This window comes from Rhinatrema bivittatum, chromosome 9 (assembly GCF_901001135.1).
Source record: "Rhinatrema bivittatum chromosome 9, aRhiBiv1.1, whole genome shotgun sequence".
NCBI lineage: Eukaryota > Metazoa > Chordata > Amphibia > Gymnophiona > Rhinatrematidae > Rhinatrema > Rhinatrema bivittatum.
In genome coordinates this window covers 171,858,262-171,873,133 of record NC_042623.1, presented here as the reverse complement: position 1 = coordinate 171,873,133, position 14,872 = coordinate 171,858,262, and the positions used below count along the sequence as shown (strand labels likewise).

Genomic DNA, 14,872 nt, shown 5'->3' with positions numbered 1-14,872 from the left:
AGCAGTTTTGAGAAGCTATTGAAAAGCTTTCTGTGGAAAAATGCAAAGCCATGATGGTATTACTCTAATTGTCTAGGAGGCGAGACCGAGGGGGCATGGGTTTAGCAGATCTGAGGCTTTACGATATGGTGTGCAACCTCAAACATGTGGCAGATTGGATATTGGGTACACAATTTTACAACCCCTCACAAATGGAACAAGAGAGATTTTCTTTGCTTAATTTGGGTTTCTTTTTACATTCGCCTTCAGCCATTCAAGGTAATACTCAGTTTTTTGTTGACCCCTTTAGTCTGTGCTTGGAGATTCTTATGCTCAATGCTTCAGTTAAATAATTCAGTATTGCAGTTGTTGCCGGTACTCGGTAATGGGCATTTCTTGCCTGGAACAGATAGCCCTGTTTTTCAACATGGGGTACCTTGGATTTGAAATGCGTGTAGTAATGCCCTGAGAGAAATGTAATATAAATTTTTAATGCACCATTTATATCTCTAGACATGTAAAATGAGGCTGACAACTTATGAAACGTGCATTAAATGTAAGATGGTGTCCAGAGCTTTAGGTCATCGATTTTGGGTTATCCTATTAGTCTGTTTTGGGGACGGATGGTAAATTATATTCAGAAGATCACAAGTGTAGAATTACCACTTCAACTATTTGATAACATAAGTGGATTTGCTGTGGGACAAGAATTTGAGGCTTTGGATACACAAGGTGCTGGTTTTAGCCAAGAAAACTATATTGCAAAACTGGTTAAGTGAAAATCCACCAACAATTACTCAATAGAGGAATCAAATCCATCATATGTGCCTTTGTGAAAAATATGTGGAAAAAACGGACTTAAATAAAAACATTTTTGCTAGTTTGGAACTTATACATATAATCTTTACCGCATAGAGCAAGGAACTTAATTCTTAATATTATTAACTTGATGACATTATTACCTGTAACCAGAGTAAAAAGGCTGAAGAAGTGGCAACAAGAACTGTGCTACCTAGAGGGGGAGGAAAGGGAGGATAACTGATGGTTTATTGTTATTTATTTATAACTTTTTCTATACCGAAGTTCAAATAACAGGGTTAATTATCACTCCGGTTTACATTGCAACCATAAACAGACAGTGACAAAAATTGTCTTACATAGAACAGGAGGAGAAAAAAAAACTTGGATATAACTTAAGCAAGGGGAAAATGTAACGTATCAAACGGGTAAGAGCCGAAAGAGTTGGCTTTTTGGGGTGAAAAGGAAGAATCTGAGGGAGGGGTTGGAAAGGTGGAGGGAATGGAGAGTATGCGGGTTACAATAGCTTTAATGAATGTCAAATGCATATACTGGATAGCTTAGGCAGCGGAAAAGGATGTGCTTAGGAATCCCAACTTGGGAAGGGTGGGTCCTTGGAGGTAGTGGCCAGGACGAGTGGTTATGGGAAGGCTTGTCTGAACAGTAGCGTCTTAAGTCTCTTCTTGAATGTAATAGGGCATTGTTCCTGCCTAAGGTCAGGAGGAAGCAAATTCCACTGTTTGGGGCCTGCGGCAGACAGAGCTCTTTTACATAAGGAGGTTTTGATTGTAGGTGCTCTGAGAGTGCCTCTTTGCGCTAATCTAAGAGGACGGGCAGAAGTATGAAATTGCAGGGGGTCGAGAGGTCCAGCGGAGCGATGTTGAGAATGGCTTTGTGGGTGATTGATAAAAGCTTGTAGAGGATTCTGAATTTGACTGGGAGCCAATGGAGCTTTTTAAGGAACTTTTTTAAGCTTTTTGTTGTGGTTTGAACAACGGTACGAACCTATGGGCAGAATAAAACCATAGAGCTTGATCTTCTTCTGTGTTGTATTTCAGCTAAAGTTGAATATGGTTAAAAATGAATAAAAGAAATTTAAAATAAAAAAGATGTTTGATGTCTCAGCTTTGAGCGGCGATCTGAGCTAGTCTAATGCAGTGGGCATGTTTGCACTGGATGCAAAACACGCAGGAGAAGGTATCTGTCCCAGCGGTGCCTGCAGCTGATGCCAAGCAGGCAGCCCAATTGGAAGCATGGGCGGCCTAGGCGGGAGATGCGTTGTATGACATGGTCAGGATGCTGCCAGGAACATGGTCTCCGGTGGTGTCCCGGAGACTTCTGTGATTGCGTAATTGGTTGGTGGATGTTTGGTCTAAGTCGCAGCTATGTAATTTCCCTTTCAAAGGAAAACTACTATTGATAGAAGATCTGAAGCAGTTAATTGAAGCATTTTGGGGGAAGGGTAATATGTTCCCCGAGGATAAGAAGGTCGGCAAGAAGACCTTTCTGCCACAATCTTATTTTCAGGATCCGAGGAGATTTCGTTCCAGCAGAAATTCGAATGCTCCAGTGCAGAAGCAGAAATTGGGAAGGCAGCAATCCTTTCGGGGGGCACGTAGACCTTCCTGGGACAGTTCCGGTCAAGGGGCAGGGGAAGGTAAGACTTCCCAATGAAGGCAGGCTGGTCCACTCTTCCTAGGAGACCATCGGAGGGAGACCAGCCCTCTCTTACGAAGAGTGGACCAAGATCACATCAGACCAGTGGGTTCTGGAAGTGATAAGAGAAGGCTATACTTAAAAATTTTCTTGCCATATTAGAGAAGCCTATGTGTAATGTCCCTTTGCATCTCCTGTGTCAGACAAGAGGTGGTTCGAGAGACGTTGCAGAGCCTGCAATGACTGGACACAATTGTCCCAGTTCCTCCAAAGGAGCAGGGACAAGGAAGATACTTGGTATACTTTGTGGTTCCCAAGAGGGAAGGCACCTTTCAGCCCATTCTCAATCTACAGAAGGTCAGTACGGCATTGTGGGTACCACGATTTCACATGGAGACATTGCGGACGATGATAGCGGTTTGCAAAGGGGAGTTTCTGGCGTTGTTGGACTTGACAGAAGCCTATTTGCATATCCCCAAACGTGTGGAACATCAGAAGTTTCTGTGGTTCATGGTGCTAGGAATGCATTTTTAATTTTGGACTCCCCCCTTCGGTTTGGTGACAGTGCCTCAAACTTTCATAAAAGTGATGGTGGCGTTCATTTTCGGGGCAGGGAAGGAGGGATCAAGAGTGTGGACCATGTTGTTCTTAATTTCTGGGGTGGGTGGAGGAGATTGGTTTTTGAGGTCCTATGAGCCACACTGTTTACTGCCAGGGTGGGGGCAGGGAGGAGAAGGCTGATAGTTTTCACGCAATGGCACCCCTAGTGGGTGGTGCCTGTGTCCAAGGCCATACTGGCCATATGCTAACTACAGTTCTGCATATTCATAGAACTACTGGCCAAAAATATTAAAAAGTGAATTATCCAAAAGTGAGCTTGAAAAAAGTCTTCAACTTGGATTTAAACCTAATCAATGTAGTTGATGCTTGGGTATCAGGAGGGAACTTGCTCCAAAGATAAGGTACAAGGACAGAGTGAGACCAAAACCAAGAGTGGGGAAGGAGAATGTTTATCGGCTCACAGGTTTTAAATGCAAATTCTCTATATAGTGATGTCTCTTTTCTGTGAATAGGGATCTGACCTATCCTGTGTCTCAGTGATGCTGCTGCTGCTTTAAATCTGTCTCTATTGAATGTGACATTTTAGTTATTTATTTATTTATATTCATTTCGGCACTTCAAAGCGGATTACATTCAGGGTACTGTAGGAATCTTAAGGTTTAGCCTCTCCTCTTTTTTCTGTTTTTCTCTGCTCGCCTCTCCTTGCCACTATACTTACAGTCTGAGAAGCCACCTTGGGTGCCTGCTTCTGTTTTTTTTTACTTTATTAGCCAGGAGTAACAGGGAAGCAGGAGAGAGAGAAATGAAAGGGTGCGAGAGGCTTTGAGAACCTCTCTCACCCTCTCTCACCCATGCTGCCCCTCTACTGTCCAGGTAATCCCTTTCCCTAGAGTCCACAAAACCCTAGAGGTACTGGGATCAACTTCAGGGGAATCCTCCACCAGGTCCCCCTGGGAGGTAGGATTTACTGGGGAAATCAATCCCAAGAGACTGATGCCCCAGGAGCAGGAGGGCTCAACCAGGCTGGGCCCTAGCCTAGACTCTGAGAATTAATATGACCAGTCCTCATTTGTCTACAGTTGCTGGACACAGATTGCTGGCAATTGCCTAGGTCCGCACCTCCCCTTATAGCCCAGGGTGAGGTTATTGAAGAAATGTGTCCTCTGTCTCCAACAGCTGAGGGTAGGAGAATATCCCATGCGTAAGAACTAGTTCTAGCTGGAAAGTAAATTAGGTAAGATGTTGCCTATTCCATCTCCCAAAATTGCACACCTCAATAACGTACGAGAAAGGGCGATCTCCATTGCTGGGCCCCAACTGTGGAACTCTCTACCACAAGACTTGCGGATGGAATCAGACATTTAAAGTATTTAAAAAGGGTGTAAAAACTTGGCTATTCCAACAAGCCTTCCAAGAATTTTAAAGATTTTATACCCTTTTAGTATTTAATATTTATTTATCTTATTGCTGTTCTTAACTTTTTGAATCTTTAAATGTTTAAATTTTAATACTTTAACTATTTTATTATTTTATTGTTTTTATTTTATTAAGAAATTATGTATTTATATCTTTTCTTTTAATTTTGGAAATGCAAATATTTTTAAATGAATATTTGATAATAAATGTAAACCGATGTGATATGTTCTCATGAACACGGGTATATAAAAATTAATAAATAATAATCATAAACAAGAAATTTCAATTTATTCCTCGTCTACTTAACTCTGCTTAAGAATGGTATTGTTGATCTTTATGATTGGTTACTTTATATTAAAAATTCTTGCTTGATTAAGAGGTTTTCCATCTCTCTTCAAAGAGGTTTGGATCCTGAAAATGTATCCAGTTTGTAACTACTTTCCAATATCCCACTATTGTTAAAATATGTGGAGAGAGCTGTGTTCCTTAGATTGAAAAGCATGTCAGTGAATCCCATTTTTTAATCCTCAACAAGATGGCTTTAGAAAGGGCTATAGTACAAAGATAGCACTTGTGACTCTTAAGATTCATTAATCCAGTATGTGAAGGAGCTTTTTTCAACGTTTCTTATCCTGCTGGATTTTTTCACCATTTTCGATATTCTGGACCATGCTCCTGCTCTTGACCAGTTGAAATCATTTGGCTTCAAGGGTAAAGCATTACTTTGATTTCAGGCATTGCTTACTAACTATTGATAAGAGTGTGAAACTGAGTGGCTTTCAATCCCTGTCTCCTACTCTTAGGTATGGGTCCCCTAAAGTTCAATTCTTTCACCACTCTTATTTAATCTTTATTTAAAATCCTTGCAGATTTGATTACCAATCTGGATTTTCCATTTTTTTTGGTTAAGCCGGTGATATACAATTGTTGCTTCCACAAATGTGAGAAGATAAGGTATGTGTCCTAAAGAGATTGACTGAGTTACAAACTGGTTAAGTGAGTGATAGCAAAGGGTAGTGATAAAATGTGTTCAATCCAAGCAAAAGGATGGTCCGTCCTCTGTTCAATTTTATACCATTTTTATAAGCGACATTGCAGAAGGGCTATTGGGAAAAGTTTGCCTTTTTGCAGATATCAAAATTTGCAACAGAACCAGGCATTTTGGGTTGCAAAACTCCAAGAGAGCAGTATAGAATATGGGGTGTAGTTCTGTGCAGAAAATTGTGGGATTTGGGGGTGATCAGCAAAAGCCAGAAGGATGGTTTGGGTGCATAGGGAGAGGAATAGCTAGCAAGAAAAGGAGGTGATAATGTCTCTGTAGGAGTCTTTGGTGCGACTTCATTTGGAGTACAATGGACAAATCAGGAATCTGCAGCTTCAAAATGATAGAAACCCAGTAGTCTGTCCAGAGGGCAGTTACTAAAATGATTAACAGTTTTCATAATAACGTATATTTATTTATTTATTTATTTTTTCATTTTTATATACCGATGTTCCTGTATAGAATACATATCGCACCGGTTTACAGAGAACTGAACTGTCGCCTTAGGGGCGGATACATTGGAACAAGGTTGAAACTGAAACTTACAGAGAACCAGTGGAATGCAATTCAAAACATGATTAGCAAAAAAAGTACAATTCAAAACATATACAAATTCAAATTCAGAACATATTTACAGTGGGATTGGTGGACCTGCATCTATAAAGCTCGATTCATCGGCTCTTAGCTCTCAGGGAACACTTGGCTAAATAGCCAAGTCTTTAACTTCTTTTTGAGTACCGAAAGGCAGGGTTCTTGGCGGAGGTCCGGAGGGAGCGAGTTCCAAAGTGAGGGACCAGCTGTGGAAAGGGCGCGTTTCCTAAGTGAGGTTTTGGCCGGCTGGGTTTGTAGCATATCCTTGTACGCTCTTCTGATGGGTCTCATGGTAGTGTGCTGCTGAACTTGGAAGGTTAGGTTGAGGGGGGAGATGATGTGTAAGGCCTTATGGATCATCATGAGTGCTTTAAAGAGTATCCTGAATTTAATTGGCAGCCAGTGAAGGTTCTGGAGGATAGGGGTGATTTGTTCCCTTTTATTGGTGTTTGTGAGGATCCTGGCCGTCGCGTTCTGGACCATCTGAAGTGGTTTGATTGTGCTGGCGGGTAGGCCCAGAAGGATTGAGTATATGGGGATAGATTTAGAGATCAAAACATGTACAACAAGGAGGGAAAGGGGAGATACGATAAAAACATTTATATACCTCCAAAAAATAAATGCACAGAAGTAGGTCTCGTACAATGGAAAGGAGGGTCTGGAATGAGAGTGAAAGTGGATAGGAGTAAACTAAGAAAATGTTTCTTTACAGAAAGGATGGTGGACGCATGGAACAGCCTTCTGTGGAGGTGGTGAAGAAAAGGACAGTATCTGAGTTCAAGGGACAAGTACCAGAATCTCTGGGGCAGAGGAAGCAGGGGGTCGATAGTCCTTATCTGCCATCATGTTTGTTTCTATATCAACCAAGGTTTAGAGGATATTCGGAATTGGTTATTTAGAAACTAATTATGCCCAAACCCTAGTAAAACAGAGGTGGTGTGGGTTGAGAAGACTCCTGATCAAAGCCCCAGCTGCTTAGTGCAGTGGCCCTGACCCCTAAAGATTATGTCCAGGTTCTGGATATGGTTTTTGATTCCACTCTTTCTATGGATAAGTATGACTCTAATATGTCTAGAAGTTCCTTTTTGCTACTACAATGTTTTAGACAGTGTATAAACTCTTTTCAATGGACTACAAGGCACTGAATAAAACATAAATACAAATAGGATGACAAACATCAGAATTACAAGATACATGCTACTGCAATGCCCTTTTCCTTGGACTACCCCTCTCAACCATACGTCCACTCCAAATATTACAGAATGCAGCTGCCAGAATTCTGACCGGATCAAAAAAACTGGAGCACATAACACCAACTTTAATCTCGTTACACTGGCTCCCGATAAAATACCGAATTGAATAAAAATATTCACAACATTGCATAAAATGATCATAGGACAGCAAAGCAATTGGCTAAGCAAATACATAGTAACACACAATCCAAAACGGAACTTAAGATCTAAGAACAAAAGCCTCCTCAAAATCCCCCACGCTAGGAGCACTCGACTAAACTTAACACGTGAAAGAGCAATCTCCATCGCCAGCCCCAAACTATGGAACTCAATACCAAGTGGAATAAGAAATCAGCCAAGCATTAAAACGTTCAAAAAGGAATTAAAAACCTGGCTGTTCACAAGAGCATACTCAAACTCAATTAAGAACTAGTAGAATTAAGTAACCTTCTATACATGTTAGATCTCTGTGATGATGATGTAATATCTTGCATGTTTATGTAAACTGTTACGATGGCGAAACCGGATGACGGTATACAAAACACCTTAAATAAATAAATAAATGATAAAATTATACAAAGATCTTTTGCAAAAGCCAGGTTTTACATTTAGGAAATGCAGGGTAATTATCTGAAACTAAGAGGTGAGGCATTCCATAAAATAGGACCAGCTTATGAAAATGCTCTTTGCTTCATTACGACTAGTCTAACTTGGAACTGTCAGTAATGCTCGTCATGAGGATTGAAAAACTCCATTAGATAAGTTTCTGTCTTAGCAACAGTGACTCGGGTGACAATTTAATGTTGTGTGGACTACTGTAATAGTCTGTTTAATGGTCTTCCAGTGAAAGTGGCTCAAAAATTGCACATGATTCAAAATATTGCTTGGATTTTTTGCGGGGTGAGTTGAAGAGACTATATAACTCTGGTCCTGTTTTCTCCTTACTGGCTGCCTATACATTGGTGCATTCCATTAAAAAAAATGTATTGACTTTTAAAGCCTTCCAGTTAGGCAGTCCATTGTACATCCAGAAACGTTTGACATCTTACTATCTAGCTAGGCAGCTAAGATCTTCACAAGCTGCTTATCTTATTATACCTTTTAAGAAGACTCACCTTACCTGCACACTATATCAGGCATTTTCCTTTTTTCTAGCAGTCTTGTAGAATACCATCCCTGTAGGAATTAGATTGTTCATTGGAAATATCTCAAGACTTGGCCATTTAACAAGCTTTTGGGGTTTATATCAGTAGTTCTGACCATTTCATGATTGCTGTACTCCCTTTCAAGAGTTGGGCATGTCTTGTGTATCCCCAATTCACAAAAAAATCTAAATATAGCAAATACTATACTTTTTTGTTTATTCTGATTGATTGTAAGGATTTTCCCCTCAGTCTCTTCTCTGCTTTCATCTTGTCTCTCTTTTAACTTTGTTCAATGGAAAGGAGGCTCCAGAATGAGGGGTCATGAGATGAGCTTGAAAGAGGGTAGACTCAGAAGTAATCTACAGAGAGGATGGTGGAGGCAAAAAAACAGTATCTGAATTCAAGAAAGCATGATAGAAATACAGGGGATCTCTACGGCAGTGATGAGAATTATAATGATAAATTAATTGGACAGATGGATGGTACAGTCTTTTTCTATCATCATGTTTCTCTGTTTCCTAGTTCTTTCCATTTTCTCTTTTCTTCTGTGCTTGTCTCCCTTTTTACATCTCTGTTCCTCGCCTACCTTTCAGACCTTTATTCTCATTTCTCTCAATTTTTCTTTTCCAATTATCTCTCTATTCTTTTCCATCTCTTTTTCATATTTTTCCCCTGTTGATCCCTCCTGTCTGCCATCTCTTTGGTTCTTAGTCTTCTCTCTCCCACCTCCCAGCCCTTAGTCTTCTTTCTCTGATTCTTTACCATATACCTCTCTCTCTCCCTACCTATTTCTTTCATCTCCCTTGATTAATCACCACCAACAAGGTTTCCAAATACCTTCTCTTGATCTGTTTCCCTGTTTTGCTCTCTCCAATTCCTTAGTACCCCAGCCCCCACTTACGGCTCTTTTCACATCTCTTATCTCCTTAGTCTTGGTCTCTTTCCCTTGGCAAGTAGAGAACAGCAATAGACCTACCATCACAAGTACGTGATTAGTGGGACTCAGGAGAAGCAGTAGGCCACAGGAATAAAGCAGAGACAGTGAAAGAACTGTTTCGGGTCTCCAAAGCTGCCTTCCCTTCCTCTATTCTTGTGTAAGCTTCATTTCCAATCAAAAATCCGTACAGTAGTGAGACAAGAGGAAGAGAAAACAGCTATGGGAACAGGAGGCACAGCACTTTCATGGTACCCTGCAGTGCCTGATGTCTCTGCTTTGGTTCTGCAGCTAGCTGCCTCTCCTGCTCCTCTTGTGCTAGTGATGGCAACCTTTCCTGAGTGACAGCAATGATGCTGCATGTCTCCATTTTACTTCCCTGGGTCAGAACTTAGCAGCTGATGGGGAGTCTAGGATCTCCTACATTAGGTTGCTACTTTGAGTGATAGGGGTGGGTGGTAGTGATAACTTTCTCTAAATTTTCTTAATTAGAATAAATCTAACTATATATTTTTGTTATAGTAAATTCCTGCTAAAGTAGCTCTCCACAGTTTGGGTTCCCCTCTCCTGTGTGGTGGTGGTCTGATAGGTATCCACTTACCCCAGGAATACATACAGTATATCCATGGTCGAGAATCATTGTGTGCTATAATTTTGTTTATGGGGTAAGATGCTATTTTATTTTAGGTTGTTTATATTTAATTATGCCATATTTTGGATATTTATTTTTGTCAATGTGATTGAGTTTTTTAAATTTTGTTGTATTTGGTTGTTTGTACTATGCTGTCAGATATTCATTTTAGGGTGTAATAAATGTTACTCCTTGATGCGAGGCACACAGGATACACACCTAGGATAGAGCCAAAGTATTTGGATTTTATTTTCCTAATAGACTAAAAATGTACTTTTTTTTTTTTTTTTCTAGCTTGCAATCAGAAGAGCAACAGTGAGAAGGGCCTTGTCACCTGTTTTTCTGGGAAGTGCTTTGAAGAATAAAGGAATACAACCCCTGTTAGATGCAGTTATAGAGTATCTTCCAAATCCTTCCGAAGTTCAGAACTATGCAATTCTTAACCAGGAGTAAGTGCTGGAGAAAATTTATACGAGGAGTTTGGAGCTGGGATTTCAGATGGTTGTGAAGTGCTAAACAGGATGATTGGCTGGAAATATAGCATAAGTGCAATATATATTTTTTTTTTTTAGGTACTGTGTTTCTTGTTTTAACCAACAAATCACTTTATTGTTGGAAGTTACCATATATTGAAATTGGGAGCAAAAATCCTGTCTACAGATTGGCTAAGACTGGTTACACTTCAGTTGATGTCCTGGCACATCACAGCTTGGACCAGTTTGCTAATTGGCATAGCACCCCCTACAGGAATTCCAGAACTGAAATCTGCCACTTTGTCTCAAGGCATGAGGGATGCTTTAAATCTAAAAATAGGTGCAAATCTTAGGGCCTGATGTTCAAAAGCATTTACACATTTAAAATTTGGTTTTACATTTGTAAATGCACTTCTCCTGTGTAAGTGGGCTTTTGAAAATTGCTACAATATATACCATTGAATTGTCCATAGATTTTACCCATGTTAAGTGTGCTTAACACAGGAAAATGGCTTTTGAAAATTGCTGCGACAATGTTACATTTACATGCATAACTCCTTTGCACATGTTAGTGTGCAAGGGAAAGTAGAGTGCCCCAGAACAAGGAGTTTTTAATTATACACAAAACTTAATGGTGGTTATTGTTAAAACCCTTGGAGCCAGGAAATATTTCTTCAAATAGATATAACATTTTGTATTGGCACAGTAGCACATTACAGGAAGTGATACAGCATAAGATATCAACAGGGCCCCCTCCCCCCCCCAATCCTGCAGTTCTGCAAACTGGGTAAGGTCCGCATAATTTGGCCCTTGCCATGGAATTGGTCAGTCTCGGCCAAATCACACAGGAGACTGGGGCCCAGGTCCAATCAGAAGAAGCGGCAGTGGCCTTGATCCTATTCCATCAATCTGCTTACTCTCTTCCTTGGAGCTGTGTCCTCCTCCATTGCATTATAAGAGTGTTGTGCTTTAAACCATGCAGAATGCGGGGCAATCCGTAATCCCATGGTGAATTTTACCTTCTGCAAGGGAAGCATAAAGTTTTTCTGTTTTTCCATTAAGGAATTCAGAAGAGTGTGTCAAGGTTTTAATGAACTCTGCAAGAGATGACACAGAACCATTTGTAGGCTTGGCATTTAAACTTGAGGTAGGTTATTGATCAATTTATTAAATTCTTTCAAACTGGTCTTGTGTGCATTCTTTTACTATTGCACAGCCATTTTGATGTCTATTTCAGTTTTAATGAGCTGCAAGCCTTGCTTTTAATTCCAGGCTGGCCGTTTCGGGCAGCTAACATACATGCGGGTCTATCAGGGCATGCTAAAGAAGAGCGAATACATCTACAACACACGGATGAAGAAGAAGGTGCGGGTGCAGCGTCTAGCCCGCATGCACGCAGACAGCATGGAGGTGAGCATTGTAGAAACCACCTGCCCATCAGTGACAAGAGGAATGACTGCTTTAGCTTCCAGTTTTCCCGTAGATAGAATGAGAAGCTCCTTTTTACAAATAGCCAGGATATATTGCCTATGTGCCCAGAGACACAACGTATAAATGGCCAAGAAATATAGACATAATGCAGCTATCAAAAGGATTTAGATTCACATTGATCCTATTAAAAAGGGACAGCTTCTATAGTTTGTTTTGTATTTTTTATTTATTGCTTGTTGAAATTTAAAAAGAAATGTACACAATGAATCCACTTTGTTTCAGAAACATGATACACGCAATACACAAAAAAAATAAAATTAAAGAAACATTTCCAGATCACAGTAATTCGCAGTATCCATTAGACCAGTAGTTCTCAACCTTTTTTCTATTGGGACACACCTGAGAGATGACGCTCATATGTGAGACACACTGAACGCTTGACCATCATAGGACTAAATATAAACATATACTCTGTATCCACAGGAATCTCCCGCTTCCTAACAATCAGGCCGATTCAGTAAAAATCGCGGGAGAGCGGGCAAGCACCCACTCTCCTGTGCGCATGATTCAGGGGGGAAGAATATGCAAATTAGGACCCGCGGTAAAAAGAGGCACTAGGGACACTAGCGCGTCCCTAGCGCCTCCTTTTTGACAGGAGCGGTGGCTGTCAGCGGGTTTAACAGACGATGCTCAATTTTTCCGGCATCTGTTCTCGAGCCCGCTGACTGCTATGGGTTCGGAAAATGGACGCTGGCTAAATTGAGCCATGATATTAAGATCGCTATGATATTAAGTCGGAGGGTGTACAGAAAAGCATTTTTTTCTGCTTTTCTGTACACTTCCCCGGTGCCGGCCGAAATTAAAATGTGTGGCTTGGCTGCACATTTTACTTTCTGTATCGTGCGGGAATAACTAATAGGGCCATCAACATGCATTTGCATGTTGCGGGCGCTATTAGTTTCGGGGGCGTTGGACGCGCGTTTTCGAAAACGCGCGTCCAAACCTGGGCTAACAGTACTGTATCGGCCCAAATGAGTGCAGAGCAGAACTAAGGTATTTCCCTGTACAATTCACCAAACAAAAAAGATATTCTGATTCTGGTGTCATCTCAATAACAGCATCACAAATTCCCTCTACTACCAGGTGCATTGTAAAATAATAAATAACCTAGAAAATAAAAACAAACCCCACTCTGTATATGTCTATCAAACCTGCCATACCGCAGCCATACCGCAGCAGCACTAACTTCAAGAAATGAAACAGCAATAGCCCTACCCATGAAAAGGCAGCAGTTCATCACCAGTGCAATATCATATTCAGAAAAAACAACAAATAACTGATACAAATCCCTACTTGCTAGTAAAGTACCTTATCTCAGTCACATGCATACATACAGAAAACAGACAGACCTACCTTCTCCTAATACAGAATAAAATACCACAAATTACAAATGGAGAAACAAAAACTGGAATGGAAACCCCAAGAAGACCACCTGCATGCAGTACAAAACTGGAGAACTAGGAACAGAAATATATTTCCTCCTATACTAGCAAAGTTCAAAGATACAAGGAATGCACATTCTCAAAACTGATATATTATAGCTGTTGTACCCCGTTACTCCCCTCCATGCCCCCATCACACCTCACTTCTCCCAACTACTCAATCGTCCCTTCACAACATTTCCGACACCCCCCACCTCTGCATTCTCTTCCCTGTGTTCCTCTCTGCCCTGCTCAACCTTCCTTGCTTTCTCTCTCCCCTTCCCTATCCAGCATACCTCTGACCACCTCTTTATGACCCCCCTTCCTACTCAGCATCCTCTGACCTCCCTTCTCCCCAACCCATACTTCCACTTCCATCTTTCCTCCCTGCCCCTCTTTCCTCCACCTCTCCTTACCCAGCAACCCAACTTCCTTTCCCTCACCCCTTTCTACCCAGCAGACTCCTAACTGTCTATCTCCCAAGGCCTTCCTGCCCAGCACATTTCCTCCTCCTCCTGGTTCCCAGCCAGCATAAGTCTTCAGTCCAATCTAGAGTCTCCCTCCCTCTTTAACAGCAGCAGATGAAAGCAAGAAGTACTGAGGAAAGGAAGCAGATGAGGCAACAGCAGTGGACGTCAGCAGTGCATCTCTCTTCCTCATGCTCCTGCTTTCTTGTCCAGGCCCCATGGGATGAAGAGAGCATCAGCAGCCTCGCTGCCAGGCCATGCAGAGGAAGATAAAGTTGGTGTCCTGCCAGGCTCATATGAACAGGAGTTGGTGATATCTCACTCTAATCTGGTGAAAGAGAAGGGAATAACCTCCCACTGGGCCAGGAAGAGGAGAAGGAAGCAAGAGAAGCTTTCTCTCGTGCCCAATAAAGGAGAAATCAGCCGACTCCTGTCCAGACTGATGAGGAAAGAGCAGCCATCTGCTGGGTCTGCACCACATTAGTGTGTCCCGACACCCCTGTTGAGTACCACTGCATTAGACCACAACTAGCGGGGGAGGTAAACCAAATAAGGAGATATAAAGGTAATTTAAACAAAAGAAAGACATAGCTTACTATGGCTCCCAAAATATATATTGGACGTCACTTAAACTTAATTTCTTCCGGATGATAACATTTGCCTAGAATCAATAAAGATCTTAAGTTGCTCAGGTGAAAAGAAAACAAAGCTATCTCTGTTATATTTGACTATACATTTACACGGATATCTTAGAAAGAAGGTTGTCCCTATGGCTAGGGTGAACTGACACAATGCTAGGAATCCCTTCCTTCTTTCTTGTGTAGCATTAGCCAAGTCCGAAGTATCCTTACAGATTGACCCATAAAAGATACAGTAGATTTCCTGAAGGTTTTCTTCATTACTGAACTTAAATCACTATCGGAGAAAAAAGGTTCCAATAGTGTAGCTCATTCTACCACTTCATAGATGACTAAAGATATTCCGTCAAATTCTCCATAACAGCATGTGATTGAGTTCGAGAGCCTGGGCTAGATG

General features: G+C 41.2%; 1 protein-coding gene across 3 annotated transcripts in view; it reads left to right on the top strand.

Annotated features, from left to right (window-relative positions):
* Positions 1-14,872, top strand: part of GFM1 (G elongation factor mitochondrial 1) — a 174,113-nt gene that overhangs the window by 47,880 nt on the left and 111,361 nt on the right. For all 3 annotated transcript variants that reach the window (XM_029615162.1, XM_029615161.1, XM_029615160.1), the window contains exons 7-9: positions 10,280-10,434; positions 11,521-11,605; positions 11,731-11,868. In XM_029615162.1, coding sequence (XP_029471022.1) covers positions 10,280-10,434; positions 11,521-11,605; positions 11,731-11,868 — 378 coding nt within the window. The remainder of the gene's footprint in view (positions 1-10,279; positions 10,435-11,520; positions 11,606-11,730; positions 11,869-14,872) is intronic.